Source organism: Quercus suber, unplaced genomic scaffold (assembly GCF_002906115.3).
Source record: "Quercus suber isolate HL8 unplaced genomic scaffold, Cork oak 2.0 scaffold_95, whole genome shotgun sequence".
In the NCBI taxonomy this organism is placed as follows: Eukaryota; Viridiplantae; Streptophyta; class Magnoliopsida; order Fagales; family Fagaceae; genus Quercus; species Quercus suber.
In genome coordinates, this window is record NW_027069560.1 from 412,981 (window position 1) to 437,284 (window position 24,304).

General features: G+C 31.4%; 1 protein-coding gene and 1 long non-coding RNA gene across 2 annotated transcripts; both read right to left on the reverse strand.

The window, feature by feature from the left end:
- Positions 1 to 9,614: 9,614 nt before the first annotated feature.
- Positions 9,615 to 11,089, reverse strand: LOC136067998 (uncharacterized). Its single transcript, XR_010629396.1, has 3 exons — positions 10,961 to 11,089; positions 10,775 to 10,849; positions 9,615 to 9,848 (listed from the first exon to the last, which is right to left on the reverse strand). It is a non-coding gene; the product is annotated as an uncharacterized LOC136067998 (long non-coding RNA).
- Positions 11,090 to 18,826: 7,737 nt separating this feature from the next.
- Positions 18,827 to 19,258, reverse strand: LOC112011054 (RING-H2 finger protein ATL70). The gene has a single exon (XM_024043448.2). The coding sequence runs from the start codon at positions 19,256 to 19,258 to the stop codon at positions 18,827 to 18,829; it is 432 nt and encodes a 143-aa protein (XP_023899216.2).
- Between the last annotated feature and the right edge of the window lie 5,046 nt (positions 19,259 to 24,304).

A 24,304-nucleotide genomic window follows, 5' to 3' on the forward strand; every position in this document is an offset into this window, starting at 1 on the left:
TCATTCAAGAATTATGCATGTCATGCAAATGTATAAGGTGCATAATTCATATCTCTGCATGTATGCTAAAAGGACCAGCTTCTTACCTGACTTGCTAGGTGTCTTATATTCTCTATGATGTAACCAATAGCTATGAATAGTGAACACTATTTACATTTGCAATAAGCATCAACTACAAGTTTAAAGCTTAAGATGTTATCTTTACTCCTTTAAGCCTTAAAATAAGCATTGTATAGAAGTTGCAAACAAAAGATCAATTTTACGATAATGTAATTACAGTATGAACTTGGAGCCAAATCACCATTTGTACACATGCTTTTTTATGACATGAAATTTAACCTTGAGCGTAATATTGATAATGCAAACTACAAATCATGGTTTTCTACTCCAATCTCATACTCCTATCTCCATTAACACTAAAACTATAGTTAATACATAACTTTCACTTGGCAACAAGTCAAAATAAATCCAAAGAGAACAAATGTACTCCTCAAAAATAAAATAACAAACAAAAGAAACTTGGTGTCATGATAAATGTCACTTGGCTCCAAGCCAATAATTTGTGTTGGTTTTGTGAAGTTCCTAGAGTTCTTGGCTGCATGACATCATCGGTCTTCCCACTAGAAACATATAAAAATCATATTAGCATATTAAATGGAACAAAAATGAATACATTGACATTCACAAAAACCATTCTAATTATTTTGTATTGATTCAATAACACTTAAAAACCAAACCCCAATTAAAATAATCAATAATGAAGTATACCTTTGGAACTCTTTTATCTAGAGACTTCTAGATTGCCCCAACCTTGCTCTTCTACATTGTTGACCATGTTTTGTTAAAAAAATAATAATAATAATATAAATAAATAAATAAATAAACCATTGTACAAAGTAAGTCATCCTTAGGAACAAGAAATAAGTAATGAAATTGATAATGAAACACACCACAAGAATTTTCAAATTTACCTCTTGCATATGTGTGAAATTTGATTGCTTGGATCTATAAATCAATGAGTTCATTTGTGAGGGAATATAAGTTGAATTCTATAGAAATCAAAATATAAGAAAACATTATTTCAAAACAAAACTCTGTACACATGTTAATACATAAATGATAGATATTTTATTCCATTTTAAATGAATAATCAATTGTGTCAATTTACTTGACTAAGTTGCATTATACCATTAGTGCCTTGCATAATAGTTGTAAATGGTACATTTACACAACTCATTTCCTATATAGAGAAAAAATTCATATTTAGATATTACATCAAAACCAAAATTATGATTACATATTATAAATTTCTAATTTTGTAAATTAAAGGATGCTTAATACTTAGAATAATTTGTCCATGACATGTAAGATTGACCATGTGCATTATCACTTGTAAATCCTAAATGAGAGTAGGGATTTGGTGGTTGGTATATAGCTCGATTGTATGAGCCACCGAATGACACCTTTTAATTTTCTTTGGAAACTTGTTTTTTTGCTTTCCTATAAAATTGCACATTAAAAAAAAATCAAATATAATAATAATTGTAAATAAAAAGGTTTAATAAATAAAAAATAAAATATGGCATATATTTAGTATAAGAAAATAAAGGAATTTCTTACATGAAGAGGATGCATCCTTAGATGATTTTGCCTTGCGCTTCTCAAAGTGGCTTTAAGTCTATCGTTTCGTAAGCCTTTTGATTTCACACATGGGGGATTTAACACTAACACATGATTTGCTAAGCTAAGCATTTAATCAGTTGTATTATGCTCCACAACTTCATTTTCTTCCAAATTTGCATTTGAACCCAACTTTGATGACCCTCTTTCGATTTTTTCATCAGTCCTAATAATATCTTTGACAAATGCTTTTAAGGCTATCATCCCCTTGGCTTTTGGATATGATTGTACTAGCTATACATAACATGCTATTATGCCACACTATCTCGGCCTCTTTAGCATTGCCACTTGAATGATTGTCTTGTTCATAAGCCATCATCCCTTTCTTAGCCTCCTTTGTCCAAACGTTTTAAAATGTATTGGCTTGGAATTTTAGTCAACATTTTTTAAATTGAAGACCGCAATGCATGACAACAAGAATTCCCAATGACTCAAATTTCTTGCAAGAACAATAAATGTTGCTATTGAAATCATCAAAATGGACAATGCGTACTCTTTCACTATCTTCTTCTTTCACCTCAAAGACATCAATTGTATCTTGACAATCAATTTGCTTCCACTCTATTGCAAGACTATTAAGGAATTCATAGTCAAATAATCTAAATATCTTACATGTGTAAACTTGAGCTACATGACCCAAAATACCACTTTCTTAACTGCTCTTTGCAGGGCGCCTTTCTTTCATTGAAAATCTTCATTAAACTCTAAAGAACGCATACTTGCCAACACGCTTTCATATTTAATTACAAAGTTAGTGAAGCTTATTGTTGTATCTACCATATTATTCAAAATATGGTTTGTGCTTTCACTCTTCGATGAAGCTTTAAATTCAGCTGTGAAGCTATCCTAGTGAATGTAGTGCTCCATTTATGTCAAATTTCGTACATCATATTAAGCCAGTGATGATCTTCAAGATTAAACTTATGCAACATTTTATCCCATGTGTTTTGAAATTCCAATTCTGAATCACAATATTTTTGACACTTGTTCCACAAGGATTGAAATTTCGAATTAGAATTTAACTCTCCAAAGTAGGAAGGTGCATTTTTTGAAATATGCCACAAACATACTTGATGATGTGTGTTCAAAAACACTTCCTCAATAGCATTTGACATGGCTTGATCTTGGTTAGTAAAAGTTGTTATTGGAGATCGATTTCCCATTGAGTCTAAGAATGACTTGAACAACCATTTGAAAGAAGCAATAGTTTCATCCAAAAGAAATGCACATCCAAATATTACATTCTACCAATGGTGATTAACACCTACAAATGGAGCACAAATCAAATTATATCTATTGGTGTGGTAAGTAGTGTCAAATACCACATCTCCAAAACAATCATAATCACAACCCACCCTTGATCTACCATCTCTCCAAAAATATTCGTCATACGATTTTCTTGATCTACTTGAATCGTGAAAAAAACATGGGATCTCTATCTGCCTTTCTTAAAATGATTCAATAAGCTTTGAGCATCTCCAGCACTAATCATTGACATATTTTTTGTGTTCACATGATTATAACAATTTTTTTCAATGAAGCCCACATTCTCACTCCCTCAAACTTCTTCTATTAAATACAAATAAGTATTCTTTATACTTATACCTGCATCCACCATGGAATCAATTAGGGGGTGTGCAAAAAACCAAGAACTGAAAAAATCGCTTCAAACCGGCTGAACCATGCAAAATTTTTGGTTCTGGTTTGGTTTTATTATATAAAAACCGAAAATTTCAGTTCGATTTTCGGTGGCAAATTTTACCACACCAAACTGAACCGAAATATATTATTATATATATATATTAATATATAATATTTTGTAAATATTTGATTCTCTCTCTACCAATACGCTGGGGCTATTCTTAAAAAAAAAAAAAAAAAGATATGCTTTGGAGTTTGGCAGATATGCTTTGGCAACTTTGGTTGGGCAGTGGGCCTCCAAAGTCCAATCATCATTTCATTTTAAACCAATTCAGTGACTAAGTAAACTAAGTTATCAAATGATTCAAACTAAGTTATCAAGTGACTAAGGAAACTAAGTTGCAGTGGGGTTTTTTTTTTTTTTTTTTTTTTCAGTCATCAAATGATTCAAAATTTCAAAATTCAAATGATCTGCCATAGCATTTTAAAACCTATTAGATTAATCACCTATAAATAAACTAACTAAATATCTAATTAAACTAATTAAACTAAAACTAATTGAACTATAAAATCAAAAGTTGGAAACCCTACCCTACATAGCCGGCCCACACTTTCACTCTCACAGTCTCACACTTTCCACTCTCTAACGTTCAGACATCAGACGGCCTCCACTCCCTACCTCTCTCACTTTCCACTCTCTCCCTCTGTCGTCGCCCCACACGCCGCCCTCCCACGCCGGCTTGATCATCGGCTTCTCATCTCCCACAATGAATCTCTGTCATCCCCTAACTTTCACTCTCCCTCTTCCATCGCCCCCACACTTTCACTCTCACACCGCCCTCCTCAGCCACCTCCCCACGCCAGCTCTCTGTTTTGTGTTTCTCTCTGTTTGTGTTTCTGTTGTTTTTAGGTTTTGAAAATAGAAATCTCGATACCCTCTGACCCTCTCTCTATTTTGGGTTTCTCTCTGTTTTGTGTTTTAGGTTTTGAAAATAGTGAATCTCTATTTTGTAGTAACAACATAAGATCAAGATGTTTATTTTTTCAAGTTTTAATGTTTTATATGCAAAAAAAAGTTAGGGTTTTAAAAAAATCAGTAACCCATGTGCTTGGCTGCTTGTGCTAGTTGGTTTATTTATTAAAGTTAGCTGATTGCCTTGAGTTCTGATATATAAAGTTACTGTTTTTTTATTTATTTATTGTTGATATATTTTTTATTGTTGTTGACATGCTGTGAATCTATGACTGTGATGTTAAGTTGTTATTTTCTTATTGATGTTACAAATTTGAGAATCAATAACCCATGTGCTTAACTGTGATGTTGGTGTATTGGTTAATAGTTGATTGTGATGTTGGGGCATTTGTTAATAGTTGACTTTTTGTGTTATTGTATACTAGAGTAGAGTGAACAGTCATTTGTTTTCTTTTTTTCTTTTTTGTTGCTAACTTTTATTGTGTTATTGTTATCAATTTTTTTTTATTTTTATTGTAGACTAGACTCATTTTGGCATTAAATTTTATGTTTTATTTTTACTTTTTATAGTTGCTGACTTATTGTGTTTATTTTATATTGTAGATGAATGAAACAAGAGAAATCCTAGAGGGTCAACACAATGAAGCGGGTCAAGGGGCAACCAATGTGCATGAAGACAAAGGCAACCCCCACTCCCACTAGTGCAGGTAATATAGTAAAAAAGATCTTTTGTTTGGGGTCATTTCACTGTTATTGGGGGGGGGGGGGAACTAGGGCAACTTGTAACTACTGTGGCACAACCTATGCTTGTGACACTAAGTTAAATGGCACTACAACCATGAGAAATCACATACAATCACAATGTTTGAAATATCCTTATAGGGAGGAAAATGGAATAAAATATCTATCATTTATGTATTAACATGTGTACAGAGTTTTGTTTTGAAATAATGTTTTCTTATATTTTGATTTCTATAGAATTCAACTTATATTCCCTCACAAATGAACTCATTGATTTATAGATCCAAGCAATCAAATTTCACACATATGCAAGAGGTAAATTTGAAAATTCTTGTGGTGTGTTTCATTATCAATTTCATTACTTATTTCTTGTTCCTAAGGATGACTTACTTTGTACAATGGTTTATTTATTTATTTATTTATATTATTATTATTATTTTTTTAACAAAACATGGTCAACAATGTAGAAGAGCAAGGTTGGGGCAATCTAGAAGTCTCTAGATAAAAGAGTTCCAAAGGTATACTTCATTATTGATTATTTTAATTGGGGTTTGGTTTTTAAGTGTTATTGAATCAATACAAAATAATTAGAATGGTTTTTGTGAATGTCAATGTATTCATTTTTGTTCCATTTAATATGCTAATATGATTTTTATATGTTTCTAGTGGGAAGACCGATGATGTCATGCAGCCAAGAACTCTAGGAACTTCACAAAACCAACACAAATTATTGGCTTGGAGCCAAGTGACATTTATCATGACACCAAGTTTCTTTTGTTTGTTATTTTATTTTTGAGGAGTACATTTGTTCTCTTTGGATTTATTTTGACTTGTTGCCAAGTGAAAGTTATGTATTAACTATAGTTTTAGTGTTAATGGAGATAGGAGTATGAGATTGGAGTAGAAAACCATGATTTGTAGTTTGCATTATCAATATTACGCTCAAGGTTAAATTTCATGTCATAAAAAAGCATGTGTACAAATGGTGATTTGGCTCCAAGTTCATACTGTAATTACATTATCGTAAAATTGATCTTTTGTTTGCAACTTCTATACAATGCTTATTTTAAGGCTTAAAGGAGTAAAGATAACATCTTAAGCTTTAAACTTGTAGTTGATGCTTATTGCAAATGTAAATAGTGTTCACTATTCATAGCTATTGGTTACATCATAAAGAATATAAGACACCTAGCAAGTCAGGTAAGAAGCTGGTCCTTTTAGCATACATGCAGAGATATGAATTATGCACCTTATACATTTGCATGACATGCATAATTCTTGAATGACGAGGTCATATGGCTAAAAGATATTCCTAATTTTATTGCAAATATTGTTCATGATGAAAATTAGAAATCACTAATGTTTATTTGAAAGTAGAAACACAACCAACACCAAAATTTTTATAAGAATAAGAATGTACATAGGGTACATAGAATACAATTATACAACATTATTTTTCATTGATTGGAAATACAATTTAGGATAAAACACTGGCAAAATTCTGCATCTTCTTCGGTTCTACTCATTGTCTCTATCCTTAGTTGTTCAATCTTCACAGATTCTCTATTTTTCAGCCTCCAGCATATTTTATCAAGAATGACTTCTAGACTGCTTGCATTGCTTTGCTTGGATTAGCTTTAATTGAGGTTGGCAGCTTCTCAAAACTCCTGCTCTCATATTCCACAAATACGCCCTTTACGCACTTTTTTTTTTTTTGGGAGATAACAGATAGAATTTTATTGATGTGTAAGTAAACAAAGTATACAACTTAAAAAAAGGTCCCAAGCTAGTTGAGCTTGTTCCCAAGGATACATCATGAATAGAAATAAACAAACCCCAAGCTTTTCCCCTATTCCCACCTACTACAAACAGAGGGTCATGTATTCAGGCCAAAAGTTGGGTAGTAGACACCCGTTGATATGTTTCTAATATGGTTAATGCTCCTTCCAAAATCACCTTTAAGCACCTATGATTCCATGAAAATGGTGATTACAACTTAAATTTGGCATCAAGTTTTTGCAATTGAGCATCTATTTCATAGAATAAAAAACAATAATTGAGCACCAATTTCAAATTTTCATTCCCCTTCATTAAAGCACAAATAACAATTGAGCACCAATTTGGCAATTTGAGAATGCAACTCCCCATCACATAGATTCAAAGCTAAAGTCCAACTAACCAAGTAACGAGGCAAAATTTTCTAAAAGCCTTCTCAATACGAAATAATAGGCTTAAGAGAGACTGGAAAATTGTAGTAGAACTATAGAAATTAAGCATACACAAACATTAAATAGTAAGTATTTTTCAAAAGGCTAACTTTTTTATAATTAATTGCTAATTGAATTAGAGGTCAATGCTAAGTGACTCCTTTATGGATAAAGATCAACTTCAAAATTTGAATATTAATTTCTATCAAATAGTTCAGTCAGTTTCCATAAGGAGCAACTAAATCCTTCATAAGACTATATCCAAATAGAAAAAGATAAATTTGATTTTATTTTATCAACATTTTTTTTCCTTTTATTTTCTTTGGAACCAAACAGAGGCTAAGAACTTCATTGATGATTCAGAGCACTATAGACAAAAATGTAAAACAACACTTAATTGAGTAAAAGTGTAACACACCTTTTGAGCTTTTGAAAGGAGAAAAAAATTTCGTACAGCAATGGAAACAGTGGTTAATTAAGACATTTACAATTGATTACACATCCAATTTCTCAACAATCAAACAAAGGCTAACACTAATATATAAGTTTAGTAACTTAGAAAGAGAGAGAGAAAGAGATATTAGAGAGTGCGATTTCATTGTCACCTTTTGAACCTTGTGGATTTTCTTGAGCTCGTGCATGTTAATGATCTACAAAATCAAACACAAAACATGAGAGATAAATTTCGAAGGTTTCAGTGATAAACAAAAAATGAAAAAAGCATAATGAAATTTGAAGAATAAGAGAGAGCAAAATGAGGGATGACTTGGTTGAGGAAGTTGACGGTGAGATCGATTTTCTTGTTAGAGAGAACGAAATCGAGGTAGTTTTCCAAGGACAGCTTCTCGGTTCTTGTTTTCACTTTCAAGCTCATCCCTTTTTCGCTCTAAAACTTCATTTCCGGTTTCTTCTATTTTTGTTTGGAGGATTTTGATTTTGGAAAGACTTCGTATGACTATATATATATGAGTTTGAAAGTGAAAAAGCTAGTGAGACCATGGCTGTGTCGGCTAGGAGAGAGCTATAAGAAAGTGAAAAAACCAATGAGACCATGGCTGTGTCGGTTGGGAGAGAGTTACAAGAAAGTGATTTTCATTTTTATGTTGGGAGAAATGAAATATAAGAAACAAGCAGGTGGATTGAAATTTGAAATTTGAAATTGAGGTGGGCCCAAAAACTTTTGAAATTGGTCAAGAACTGTTGAAAACAGCTGGCAAACGGGAAAGTTAACGGGAAGACCAGTATTTAGCCATAGTTGATGAGCTGTAATATTTAAATGATGTCAGCATTTTTATCTTACATGTTTTGTTCTTATTGGCTGAGACTAGTCTAGGACTAGGTAAGAATTTTCGGTGAGCCACGGTCCCAATCTTGAGGTTTCCCAGTAATTGATGAGACCATTATGGTTTTGAATTACCACTCCCATGCTAGACAAGTTCTGATCCTAGAGCATGGCTCCATCATAATTAACTTTATATTTACCCACCTTTGGGGGTCTCCATTTGCTTACCACTAGGTTTGGCCGCACTTCCTTATCAAATTCTGATAGTTCCTTCAATTTGTCCAAGTAGAGCAAAGTTGATTGAGCTCACTATCTTGTTCTCGACTTTGAGAGAGTTTCTGGTACACCATATATAATTTTCAAAGTTGAGTACAATGACATGGACATCTATGGACTAGCTGCTACCTTGAAGACTAAATCAAAGATTTCAAATTACTTAATCATCTATATATATAATAATAGGTGAAGTTGAGAGAAACTCAAATTACAATTCCAAATTAGAGTTCCAATTTTGTGCCATATGTCCTAAATTATTTATTCTTAAAGAGTTTTATTTCTTAATTTTAGAATCAAATGTAGGATGACACCATAAATATTTATCAAAGTGAGTTATTAATTACAAAAACAAAAGAGTCTAAAATAAATGAATTGTAAAAATCGCATTATGAATACTTTAAACACGTGTTTTCACAAGTCACAACTCTTTTTAAACCACAATTTTCACAACATTTTGAACGCCAATACTTAAACAACACTAAACAGCCCTTAGCCACTCAAAAATTGTTCCCACCTAGGGATGGCAATGGGGCAAGGCAGGTTCGAATGATGGGGTCTTCGCCCCCGCCCTGCATGGTTTTGTCTTGCCCCATCCCTGCCCCGCCTCGTATGACGGAAAAAATTTTCTTGCCCTATCCTTGCCCCTTAGGGCCCTGTGAAACCTCGGCCCACCCCGTAAAACTCCATTTCTTGTTAATTTTCCCTACACATATTACAATTTTTTAAAATAAAATTACTTGTTTCATTAAAAATATACTTGAAATTACAAATAAATTATCCTATCAAATCAAAACAATTTTTAGCAAAAACTTAATAATATTATTGAAGTGTTTAACAAGACAATATCACAACAAAAACAAAAATCTCATAGTATGACACAACAAAATAATCCAAACTACTAATACATAACAAAATAAAAATTGCCTAGTTCTTCAAAAATAATCTTCACTTTCTTCTGTCATTGTGACACCACTTTCTTCTTCATCATCATAATCATTCCGGATGTTTTGGAATGTATTTTTAGTTCCATCAATAGTAGATGAAGAGCCTTAAAAAAAGTAAAATAAATTCAATCAAACAATTGAAAAACATAATAAAGAATGCAACAACATAAATCATTGCATAATTAAACTAGTAAATATAATTACCATTAATTTTAGCCTATAACCTATTTTAAGCACACATTAATGCCTTCACAGTCTTTTGATGCAGTTTACTACGATGTGGACTTAACAATCGACCACTTGTGCTAAATGATGACTCCGAGGCAACAGTTGACATTGGAATGGCAAGGATATCCCTTGCAATAAGTTTCAAAGTAGGATACCTAGGGTCATTAGATTCCCACCATGCCAAAATATCAAAATCCACAATTCTTGGCATTAAATCATCCATGGTTCTTGGAATATACCACTGTCAGTTTCTTAAATACCTTATCCCCTCTCCTTGTGTGTGCGTGTGTGTTAAAAAATACTTAGTATTCTATAAAAAAAAAAAAAAAAAAATCATCCTCAAGGTAATGGTCCAACTCAAATTTAATATTCCTACACCTTTTTTTTTTTTTTTTTTTTTCTTACTAAGATATCTTTCAAAGTCCATAAGAGAGTCATCAACTTGCAGATCCTCTCCAACAAAAGGGCCATGAGTACCTTCCCTACCCATTCTCCCAGAATTGTAGTCACGAATCATTTCATAGCAAATATCTCTAACCCTTTGAATTTCATTATTAGCTTCATCACCATAAATTAGTGGAAAATAATATTCTAACAATTCAATCTTATATCTTGGGTCTAAAATGGTTGCCACGGCCATAACACAATGAATCACATTCCCGTAACAATCAAATTTTTCCAACATTTTAAATGTCATACTCCTAATCACATCACTTGCACTTGTAAACCAAGAATTCAAAGCTATTTTTATTTTACACACCTTGGGGGAAAAAAAAAAGATTAGCTGTAGGGTATGAGGTACCTGAGAATAGCTCTGTAAACTTGTGAAACATTGCCAATCTCTCACATATACTACTTGCCATCTCCCATTCTTCCTCTGTTGGAATGCACTTATAAGATGACTCACATATGTTCAATTGATAAAAGATATTTTGATACTTTATAGCAATAGAAAGCATGAGATAGATAGAGTTCCAGTGAGTCTTACAATCAAGGGCTAGTTCTTTGGTACTCCAAACAAATGATTTGTACTTTCCCTCTCCTTCATTTATCTCATTGTTATGTTGGACATCTTTTGGCCTATCCAACAGAGGTGATGACGGGGTTGCATTATCTTCATCTACTATCAAAGGAAATTAATTGCTACCAATATGTATAGATGGATTGGAGCTACCAATGTTATCATGTGAAATCATTTTTTTTTTCCTGATGTTAATTTAGCAACTTAGTAATGGACAAACTATATTTCTCCAACAAAGATAATATAGAATAATGGGAAAGAAAGAAAATTACAACAATAAAATGAAACAATGAGTTTCAAACTTCCAAGTCGAATATTTGAAGTAGTTGTTCTAATAAAGAAAAAAGAAAATGTTAAAATACACGCAGAGCTATCACTTGTATATTCAAATCCCCAAAAGAAATGCTTGAAGATACAAAACCAAACACACCAATAGGTATAGTGAGTTAACTTTCAAGAAAATATTTTGTTTATTTTTTAATAATACCTAATGCATTTTTTGTCTTTAATTTTTTTATAACATTTTTTTTCTTTGTCTTTATTTATTTTATAACATCTTTATCTCCTTCTATAAACTAATTTGGAAGTCCTTTTTCTTTATTTTTTTTATAACATCTTTTTTCTTTATTTTTTCTAACATATATATACCTATATGTATATGTATATATATTATTTTTATGAGTGAAACTAATCTAGAGCTTTTATTTTTTCTAACATATATATGTGTGTTTGTGTGTGTAGATCCGTACCTCATAGGACAAGCTATTATGTTGTTCCAATTTGTTCATGATAGAAATAACTACACAAACATTCAGACCCGTACCTCATAACAACCATGCATAATGACACAAACACAAACATTCAGACATGTAACTCAAAAAAAAAAGAAAACGTTCTATTATGTTCATGATGAAAACTATGTTGAGAATGACATTGAATGGAATCAATGATTCAATAGAATATAAACTTGTTTCTAATAAAGATATAAGAAAATGTTAAAATTGGTACCTTATTTCCAACTTTGCTAGAGAGAAAATAGAGGTAGATAGCCACGTTGGGTAGAATAAAATAAGTTGATGATATATTTGTTTAAATAGTAGGGTTTTAGAGTATGAAAAATTTACAATTTAACCCTTATTAATGTGGGGCGGTGTGGGTTTAAAAAGTGTAAACTCATCCCCCCCCCGCCCTGTGATGTGGGTCTAAAATCTCGCCTCATCTCCATTCCACCACTTTTGTGAGGCGGGAAAAATCTGCGCGGGGCAAAGCAAGGAGAGACGGGTCAAGTGGGGTAGGCTAAAATTGCCATCCCTATTCCCACCCTTCCAATTTGCAAACTAATCCTCCTTGGATTAAATTTTGATGAATTGGACCTGTCATGAGCTTGAAACATAAGTTGTGCCACCCTTTAGGGGAATCGTGTTGATTGCCAAGTCAGGCACGTACTTCGCAATCTTTTCATTGCTTGTGGCATATTTGGGATTCTGAGGCAATCTTTTAGGCCCTGTTTTGGGCATTTTATATATGCTCTCAATCAGTCAAAAATCGCAATGGGCTTTCTTTATATGTGATAAGGTTTGGGGCCTTGTTGGCCCAATCTTGCTTGCATCATTTGTGGGCCTTTTATGGCCTAAACATGAAGCCCACAAAAAATGAGTTATGAACAGAAATAGTTTAGGAGACTGATAGTTGTAAGTTGTTATTGAATATAAATTATTTGTACCATTTTTTGTGTACTATTNAGTTGACCTTTGTTTTGTCCCAGCTGCTTCAGTTTCAAGAGCAACACCTTCCTTCATCACTGGCAAGTCAGCTCTCCTTCGTACACTTGCAGATACTCGCTCCTTCCAAATTCTTCCATCCTGATAACCATGAAAGTAAATTTCAGAATCTTAGAATTTAGAATGCAACTGTTTTCATTGATAAGTTTTATTTACCAAGTCAACCCACCCACAAACTGCATGCAAAACCTACTCCATTGATTCGATTCAACCATCATGTCATAGTTCTATACTAACTCCAAAACTGTCTTGGTTTTAAGAAGCAATATTGCCTGATCAATGCAAACTACTCATGAGTACAACAATTTAATATAATAACAGAAGTATGAGGGAAACAGGATGAATTATATATTAGCCTTTTCTCATCTTCTTAATGACAGCTATGCCCATTATGCCTTTTCAGATCCTAATTTTACTGTGTGTATGCAGCACCAAGATGACCTCCCAAATGGTACCAAATCAATTTGATCTAGTGCTTTTCTCAGGTCATGGCAAATGGTATTGAAGCCAATTAAGTAACGGCATGCTCAAGGGCAATACAATGCAACATGAGCCTTGATGAAGACGTAAAAATTTTAAGTAGGGAAGATTATGACCCCAGATTATGATTCCCTAGATTGTGTGGATCAGATTTAATTAAATTGCATGTGTGTTGCATGGGGTTTTGCTGAGTCCCACTTTGGAAATGTACTAGTTAGTTCTAGACTATACAAGCAATTGCAAAGAGATCTAATTGTAAATTGAATAGTCCTTTCGGGGTATAGTTTAGACGTGGCAAGTGCTTCCTTATGCCCTTCATTTGCCATGTATACACGATGCCTCATGTACATCATGAAACCATGAACATTTTTAAAAAAATAAGAAAAAAAAAAATAATAGAGAGATTCAAATTTTAGGTTACAATTTACAATTTAGAGCTATCAACCTAATCCTCAACATGGTATCCCTTAATCTCCTCCTAGTTGATAGACACAAACACACATCTTAAAGGCAAGGTAAGAACAGCTCCATTGTTCTCATTTTATGCATAATAACAATTGGAATCCACAATTTCAAAGCAATAATGGCTCATTAGGCAAGAGAATAAGAAAGAGAAAGATATATACGTTTCCTTCATTGCATGGTTACAAATGGGCTTTGTCTAAGTTTTAGGTCTATAGAAATAGATACCACAGAACTTTTTATAACTGAGATTGGACTTGGCCCCAGGTGGAGAGTGTATTTATTAGATTCTTGTGAAGATGGCTAAACCAAGGGAAGAGGTTTGAGATAACTGGCAAGGGAATTGGGTAGAAGAATTGAAAGAAATGTGAGAAAATATCCAAAAGGCCAATCTATGAGTAGCTTAAACGATTGCAACTTTGCAAAATGATGATCTTTCCACCAATCAAATATGACATACTTTGACAGCTTGTCACATTCACACAACCAACTTCAACATTGTTGCAATAACCACTTCAAAATAAGAAAGGGAGATATCTGCTACACATCTCTCACAAAGGGAAACTAGGGCCTAGTGACTAGGAGTGAAAATAATCATACCTTCCAAAGTTAAATGGTAGTTAACTAACCTTTAAGCATATGAATTTTGAGTCAAATAACTAAAAAAATGAAAATACTTAGTTAAGTGACCATCAACCTAAACCAATAATCCAAGAATAGTAACTTTTTGTTTATTTTAGAATGGTACCTAAGGTTTTCTCTAATAGTATTTTAAGTTTGTTGAATGCGTATATAAAGTTTCATTAAATGTACATTCTTTATGTTGGAATCAGAAGATGGAGTGATATCATCTGTTTATTACTGAGCAAAAAAGATATCACCTGTTTATTAGAGTGGTAACTACAGTTACCTCTAGTGGTACCTTCAATTATTGGACATGAGAAGTTGGAGCAGTACCATCTATCTATTAGGAGCAGTATCCAAGGCTGTCTCTAGTAGTACACGCATTATATTGGATATCTACCTAAAGTTTAATTAAACAGAACTTTCTTTGTATTAGATAAGAGAAGATGGGATTGATACCATCTGTTTATCAGGGGATACCTACAGTCAAGTCCAGTGGTATTCCCAATTTATTGGAAATGTACCTAAAATGTTTTTTGGAGGAAACTTCTCTGTCTTGGAATGAGAAGTTACAGTGATACCATACTAATGAGTGGTACCTAAGGTTATCTCCAGAGGTACCTTTTGTTAATTGGATATGTGCCTAAGGTTGCCTCTAGAAGTACCTTCAGTATATTAAATGATCAATGAACTCCAGATTCTATTGTGTGAACTTAATCACAATTCAATCTCAAAAATTACCCTGAAATCTTATTATTTTCACTGCTGATCATTGAGCCCAAATTTTTCCTTACATAAAAATATACACTTATTTTCAATTAATTTAAGCGAGACCCAACAATAATTTATTTATCCTTAATTCATGAACAAAGAGACAATGACTCCGACAATCAGACATTTTCTTAAGAATTTGTTAAAAGCTACACCAACTAAAGCCAATGTAGAGCCCAAAGCGTGTCCAACTCTACTTGGCAGAATCGTACCTATCACGCTTTGTCTGGGTAGGAAGGACCTGCCAAATGACTTCAAGAAGTTCAGGTCCTTCAACTCAACACTTCCTGGAAGTAACTAGCACAAAATTTTGTAGCTCTTCTCATATACTTCGTTCAAAATTGTAATAAATTAGGAACCAATCTAATTAATATTAGAAACTATACCTTTCTTAAGCATACAAAAAAGAAGAAATGGTCTCATCAAATTTCCTCTTGTTCCTTTTGAATTTTACTTACTGATTGCATTAAAGAGAATGTCTATTCAAATATCAGTGAGCATCAATGAAAACTTGATCTGAGATATCAACACTATACTAAATCCAACAATATCACTTCCTAGAAATGTCTTACAATATCAATAAAAAAACATACCATAAAATATGAAATGTGTGTAATGATCAGATATACACAAGAAGCACTGCTAAATAAGTTTTGGAAATACTATATTCAATATTTCAAATTTCACACTGATTAAGAAACCAAACATCATCCTTTTTCCTAGGCTGTTTTAAGTTCTTTTGGAAAAAAGAAAAATTGAAACTTCTTTAGCAAACACATTAGAAGATGTCTATCCAACAATTACACAAGCATTTCTCCACATAGTGAGTTTCTGTCTAATTGCCACTTAAAAAACACTGGTCTATTGTTCTTAAGAACGTGTTAATACTGGTCAATAACCTAGATTGCCAATACAAAAAGTGCCAGGAGATATGCTCAATGTGGTTGATTTACATCATTTGTACTTCCTCTTTTTTTTTTTTTAATAATTTCTTTTAAATCGTATCTTGGAAAAAATATATATTATAATTGGGGCATTAGAATGTTCATTGTTAGTTGTACATACAGTTATTAAAATTATTATACTATTTTATTATATGGATAAAAATGATTGAGAACTAAAGAAAAGGACAATTCAGGCAACACCATGTTAACAATGTTGTGAATAGTAAAATTAAAAATATAGATAAAAAAAAAAATTTAAAAGAGCAAATGTTATTGTTCCAATTAGTAGACAGCAGTTAACACCAGTTTAAGAGTGTTTATGTTATTTCATAGACACAAAAAAAAAAATATATATATATATATATATATAAAATTCTAGATTTTCTTTTAATGAATCTATATATATAATAATAGGTGAAACTGAGAAAAACTCAAATTAGAATTCCAAATTAGAATTCCAATTTTGCGCCATGTGTCCTAAATTATTTATTCTTAAAGAGTTTTATTTCTTAATTTTAAAATCAAATGTAGGACCACATTATAAATATTCATCCATGTAAGTTATTAAGTACAAAAACTAAAGAGTCTAGAATAAATAAATCGTAAAAAAAAAAAAAAATGCTTCACAATAATTTTAAAAAATGATAATTTACATTTTATACCTAATAATATCCTTACAAAATTTTTTAAAGAGTTAACAAAATATAAAAATGACTATCAATAGTATTTAAATATTTTTTTTTCCTGATGTTAATTTAGCAACTTAGTAATGGACAAACTATATTTCTCCAACAAAGATAATATAGAATAATGGGAAAGAAAGAAAATTACAACAATAAAATGAAACAATGAGTTTTAAACTTCCAAGTCGAATATTTGAAGTAGTTGTTCTAATAAAGAAAAAAGAAAATGTTAAAATACACGCAGAGCTATCACTTGTATATTCAAATCCCCAAAAGAAATGCTTCAAGATACAAAACCAAAAACACCAATAGGTATAGTGAGTTAACTTTCAAGAAAATATTTTGTTTATTTTTTAATAATACCTAATGCATTTTTTGTCTTTAATTTTTTTATAACATTTTTTTTCTTTGTCTTTATTTATTTTATAACATCTTTATCTCCTTCTATAAACTAATTTGGAAGTCCTTTTTCTTTATTTTTTTTATAACATCTTTTTTCTTTATTTTTTCTAACATATATATACCTATATGTATATGTATATATATTATTTTTATGAGTGAAACTAATCTAGAGCTTTTATTTTTTCTAACATATATATGTGTGTTTGTGTGTGTAGATCCGTACCTCATAGGACAAGCTATTATGTTGTTCCAATTTGTTCATGATAGAAATAACTACACAAACATTCAGACCCGTACCTCATAACAACCATGCATAATGACACAAACACAAACATTCAGACATGTAACTCAAAAAAAAAAGAAAACGTTCTATTATGTTCATGATGAAAACTATGTTGAGAATGACATTGAATGGAATCAATGATTCAATAGAATATAAACTTGTTTCTAATAAAGATATAAGAAAATGTTAAAATTGGTACCTTATTTCCAACTTTGCTAGAGAGAAAATAGAGGTAGATAGCCACGTTGGGTAGAATAAAATAAGTTGATGATATATTTGTTTAAATAGTAGGGTTTTAGAGTATGAAAAATTTACAATTTAACCCTTATTAATGTGGGGCGGTGTGGGTTTAAAAAGTGTAAACTCATCCCCCCCCCGCCCTGTGATGTGGGTCTAAAATCTCGCCTCATCTCCATTCCACCACTTTTGTGAGGCGGGAAAAATCTGCGCGGGGCAAAGCAAGGAGAGACGGGTCAAGTGGGGTAGGCTAAAATTGCCATCCCTATTCCCACCCTTCCAATTTGCAAACTAATCCTCCTTGGATTAAATTTTGATGAATTGGACCTGTCATGAGCTTGAAACATAAGTTGTGCCACCCTTTAGGGGAATCGTGTTGATTACCAAGTCAGGCACATACTTCGCAATCTTTTCATTGCTTGTGGCATATTTGGGATTCTGAGGCAATCTTTTAGGCCCTGTTTTGGGCATTTTATATATGCTCTCAATCAGTCAAAAATCGCAATGGGCTTTCTTTATATGTGATAAGGTTTGGGGCCTTGTTGGCCCAATCTTGCTTGCATCATTTGTGGGCCTTTTATGGCCTAAACATGAAGCCCACAAAATATGAGTTATGAACAGAAATAGTTTAGGAGACTGATAGTTGTAAGTTGTTATTGAATATAAATTATTTGTACCATTTTTTGTGTACTACTTTATATTCCACCAATTACAATTTGTTCTTTCTTCAAAAAAAAAAAAAAAATCACAACTTGCAATATATTAATCTTTTATTTTTTTTCCATTTTAAATTCTAATTATTTCATAAGAGAAGTAAAATTAATACATGACAAGTTGTATTCGTTGTTATTGTCGATTTTTCTTGAGTTAAACGCTTTCTTGTTTTGGGAAAAAAAAAAACAGGCAAGCTTTATTAGATAAACCCTTTCTTGAGTTAAACCCTTTCTTGTTTAAAGGAAAGAAAAACTCTTATAGGTACATCGATGTCAAATCATGTCATATAATTTAATACATGACCAACAAAGCAAAACATAATTGTAAAGTAACAGAGAAGAATTCGAATAAAAAATGTGACAAAGAAAATCCAACCTAAAACTAAACCACATACATGAATCTGTACAAAACAAATTTATAATACTATACAATAAATACCTACCAAAAATGCGTTAATGAGACACCTCCAAAGGCACCGGGTTGGCTAGAGGCGAGTTCCGACACACCGGACATGTAGCATGCAGCTTTAACCATGAGTCCACACATTCAAGATGAAAGAGATGACCACAATCTGGTAAATCCCGCAACACGTCTGTGTCTTTATAATCAGCCAAGCATATTGAGCAACATGATGCGGTAGAGTTGGCCTTGTTCTTGTGGAGCTTTGCTTGGGCATAGATGAGCTTTGGGTACTTGTCTAGAGTGGCTTCGTCAAGGCCTAGTTCGAGGGTGATTGCATTTTGTTCTGCAGTTGCGAGGTTGCTAATTTGGAGGGATGAGTGAACAGAGCAGTAGCAAAGCAGTAGTATAACTATGATCATGATAGTGATGAAAGAGAAGAGTATAATCATATATACAAGCCCATATAGAATATTTGCAGACATGGTTAGAATCTAAAATGAAATGGAAGAGTGGGATGCATAGAGAAAAAAACATAGGGGGGCTGTATTTTATATGGGTTGAAAAAGGACAAAAGTCACGAAACGTGAGAGACTTTGGTGTTGTTAATATAACTAAGGAAATGCTTGAATTTGAAAAAGTATCTGGCGATTGTTTGTTATTAGGTGCACTGGCGGCTCTATTGCCGATATATATATATATATATATATAATCATTATAAACTAATATGTTTTGTAACCATCCTGATTTGAAAAAAAATGTATATATATACATTTAAAAAATATATGATATACTAAATTAACCTATTTTGACAATCTTAATAAAAATGTTGAACATCTTTATTTAAGAATCATAAGAATTTGAGTTTAATAAATATTAAAGTAATGCTACATTCACAATATTTTAACAATAAATTCACAATAAAACTATGTGGTAAACTGCTATTAATTCTAATTTGGGTTCAATATTGACATGTTTTACCCACCAATAATAAGTTAACAACTTGTTACATAAGAGTTGTTATAAAATTGTTGTGGTCACTTTATTATTTTCATATCAATATTTTCAATTTGCATTTTATCTTTTATTAGTATATATATATTTTCTTATTCTCTTTGTTAGTACAAAAAAAATTGTAATATTTCATGTATTTGCATGTTTTTTTTTTTTTTTTGGGTGATATTGATATATTCAAATGATCTCTTTATTAAATTTTGCATAATTTAAGTTTCACAGTATCCACTCTAAAAACAATTCCTACAACCGCCCCTTATTAGGTGCATATTTGGAGTTGCTATATGGGAATCCTTAATTGCTCTCTCAACGTTATTGATAAGTACAAAATTCTCTCTAATTTTACAACTAAATTTAAACGTTCCAAACTTCCAATGGATTATTATTTTGTCTATTTTGCATATGGATTGTCCTGATGACTAGTTTTGCTCTTTAGATTATCGCAAACCACAAAGGTAGCATGCGCCATGCACGCTCATTTTATTATATATGTAAATGTCACATGGATATGATAATTTTTGTCATTTCAAATTTTCTCTCTTGTGAAGACAGTAAATTGTAGTTAAATCATTTTAAGATTAGAAAATATTTATGTACTTTTTAGAATATAGTGAAATAATATTTCTGAAAATCCACTTTACTTGCTTCTTAGCTTTGGTTGTTTCTTCTCTTTGCGCGTGGATAAATGTCCAACACTTTCAAATTCCCAACTTTTATTTATTTTTTTACTAAGGAGAAGGAGAAGAGCAAATGAAGATGTTATAGGTGTAGGTCCCAAAACTTATCTCAAAAGGAATGCAACTCTGAAGATAATTTATGTACTACTCATAAAACCAAGTTTTCCACTTAACTAACGCCTAAAATTCTTGAAAGTATAATGATTATTAGTTAGAAGGAAAAATCTTCATCGATTTTTTTTTTAATGAAATAAGATGAAAGCGCAAGCATATCTCACTTAAAACACATGTGCATGCATATGGATTTTAAGACTGGAATTTCTTGTTATTGTAGAGTAGTAAGTAAAAAACTTGGAAAAAAAATTGATTAGAAAATACAAAGCAAAGCTGAATTTCCCCTCTCCATAGTCCATTAGTTTTAAGGTCATGGTATGACATCATTGCTTAGTTCAGCGAGCCAATCAAAGTGTCTGGTTTTTCTTCTGACCAACGACCAATTAAAAGCATAAAACTATCTACCAATACAACATATAGAAAAATACTTCCAACCTTTATTATTTATTATTATTTTGCGGCGAACTGTAAAAGACAATTAAGGCTTATTCCTCTCACAAATTCCCACTAGAGATTCTGCCTTCGTTTAAAATCAACCATCAAGCGTTACAAAACATGCACAGAACTCATTGATCCTACACAACTCAATCTATTATCCCCTTTAATCTATGTTGCTGACATCCCCGGCCAATAACTTTAGGGAATATGTATTACCTCACACAATATTTTCCTTTGTTGCTTGAATGTCTCTCATGCATCTTATATAAACGTGGCAAACAATTCAAGTTGATTGGGTTTGACCCGGCTGAGTTCTGGTTAAAAATATATCATCCTAAATAGGTTGCAAATCCTATGATCCTTACCTAGTATATTGAGGGTTGGGTCAACTTGGAGTTGGTATGACCCACATTTTTTCTTATGCCAAAAAACATATAAATAAAAAAGAAACATGATTATTATGTCTCTGTCTTCTAACGGCGGATCTATGTTGGGTCTAGGGTAGTCACTGTACAAGACCACCTTGACCTAGAAAAAATAATTATTATTATATATAATTTTTTAAATTATGATTTTTTTTATCATTTAATAAAATTTGTGAACACCCTAATTTTTTTAGGTCTAACATAATTACACTTTGGACAAAGTTTGACAACAAATTTGGTTGTAGACTAGGGCAGTCAATATTGTTTTTATTATTAGATGTGAATTTTAGCAAATGCACCATTGGATTATATTTTCATCTTATATTCTCCATATTTGAAAAATTTTAGGAAGATTAAAAATCAATAACTATGTTCATCAATCAAATTTTTGAATTTCTAGTTTTTATAATCTATAATTACACATAAAAATAAGTTTTTAGATTGAATAGTAAATAAAATCTTATTGGCAATGAAATTTGACGTGTTTTAAGAATATAAAGAACATGCAATTCAACTGTTAGATTTTTAAAATATATCGTCATGTTAATTTGTTTAGTTAAAATTGTAGCCTTAGGTTACAACTAAGTTTGTAGTCAAACTTTGTCCTTAAATTTTGATCCCTTTAACAATACATTAGGTCCTTACAAACTAAAAGAAAAAGCCCAAAATATTTTTTTATTTAACTAAAATTTTAAAAGAAATATAGCTTATAATATTGATAATGAGACTGTCATGCAATATAAGACTTTATGTATTTGTGTTTTTTTTTAAATCAATATATGGAGTTCTCTTTTTATATTTAAGTTTCTTAATGATCATCCTGAAAAAATTTCCTAGAGCCGCCAATGCTATCTTCCTTTCAAAACATATAAGAGAACAAAGAAACATAAACATTCAAATATAAAATTTAAATATTACATAAATTCTTAAGTTTACATAGTCCAAGGTTCAATAATCTTATCTTCATCAATAAAGAATGTAAAAAAAAAAAAAAAAAAAAAAAAAAAAATTGGGTACTTGTCTAGAGTGGCTTCGTCAAGGCCTAGTTCGAGGGTGATTGCATTTTGTTCTGCAGTTGCGAGGTTGCCAATTTGGAGGGATGAGTGAACAGAGCAATAGCAAAGCAGTAGTATAACTATGATCATGATAGTGATGAAAGAGAAGAGTATAATCATATATACAAGCCCATATAGAATATTTGCAGACATGGTTAGAATCTAAAATGAAATGGAAGAGTGGGATGCATAGAGAAAAAAACATAGGGGGGCTGTATTTTATATGGGTTGAAAAAGGACAAAAGTCACGAAGCGTGAGAGACTTTGGTGTTGTTAATATAACTAAGGAAATGCTTGAATAAGTACCGGGCTATTGTTTGTTACTAGGTGCACTGGCGGCTCTATTGCCAATATATATATATATATATATATATAAATAATCATTTTAAACTAATATTCTTTCTGTCTTAATTTGTTTGTCTTATTTGAAAAGTCAAACTTTTAAAAAAAATATTATTTATTGTTTTGTGTGTCTTATAAAAATGTATAAGTTTACAAAACATTTCTCAAATAAATTTATCAACTTTTAAAAAAAAAGTTATTATTAATGAGGCAACTAAAAATGTGTCCCAATTAAATTGATTTAAAAAAAAAAAAATTAGTTAGTTTTCCTTTCAAATAGTTTTGAAAATAAAATAGGGGTATAATAAGAACATTAGTAGACTAATAATTTTTATTTTTAGAACACAAGACAATATTTTGGGACATCTCAAAATGGAATAAAGGACAAACAAATTAGGACGGAAGTAGTATATTTTTGTAACCATCCTAATTTGAAAAAAAAATGTATATATATATATACTTTAAAAAAATATATGATATACTAAATTAACCTATTTTGACCATCCTAATAAAAATGTTGAACACATTTACTTAAGAATCATAAGAATTTGAGTTCAATAAATATTAAAATAATGTTACATCTACAACATTTTTACAATAATTTTACAATAAATCTTATATGGTAAGCTATTACTAATTTTAATTTGGGTTCAATATTGACATGTTTTACCTACCAATTTTAAGCAACAACTTGTTGCATAAAAATTGTTATGAAATTATTGTGGTCACTTTATTAATTTTATATCGGCATTTTCAATTTGCACTTTATCTTTTATTAGTGTATGTATATATATATATATATTTCTTTTTCTCTTTGTTAGTACAAAAAAATTGTAATATTTCATGTATTTGCATTTTTTTTTTGGTTATATTCAAATGATCTCTTTATTAAATTTTGTATAATTTAAATTTGTTAGTATCCACTCTAAAAACAATTCCTATAGCCGTCACTTATTAGGTGCATATTTGGAGTTGCTATATGGGGATCCTTAATTGCTCTTTCAATGTTATTGCTAAGTACAAAATTCTCTCTAATTTTATAACTAAATTTAAACGTTCCAAACTTCGAGTCTAAATCTTCTGTCCCACACTTCCTACTCCACTGTATACTCCACAAATAAAAACATGCCGCATGTCCATCTAATTTATTAAATGCTAAATTTATGCCTTCTATTACTTTAATTACCTAAATATGATGGGTTATTTATTTATTTTAGGAAATTGAAATAATAGAAGGCATAAGTTTAGCATTTAATAAATTAGATAGACATGTGACATGTTTTTATTTGTGGAGTATACAGGGACGGACCCAGGTGCAGGGCAAAGGGGGCCCGGGCCCCCCTGGGTCCAAAAAAAATTTTTTTAGTATGTAAAATTAAAAAAAAACAGGTTTGGGCCCTTGGTTTTTAGCTTGGGCCCCCCTTGATTTTTAGTTCAGGCCCCCCAGCCAGCCAGCCCAAGAGTTT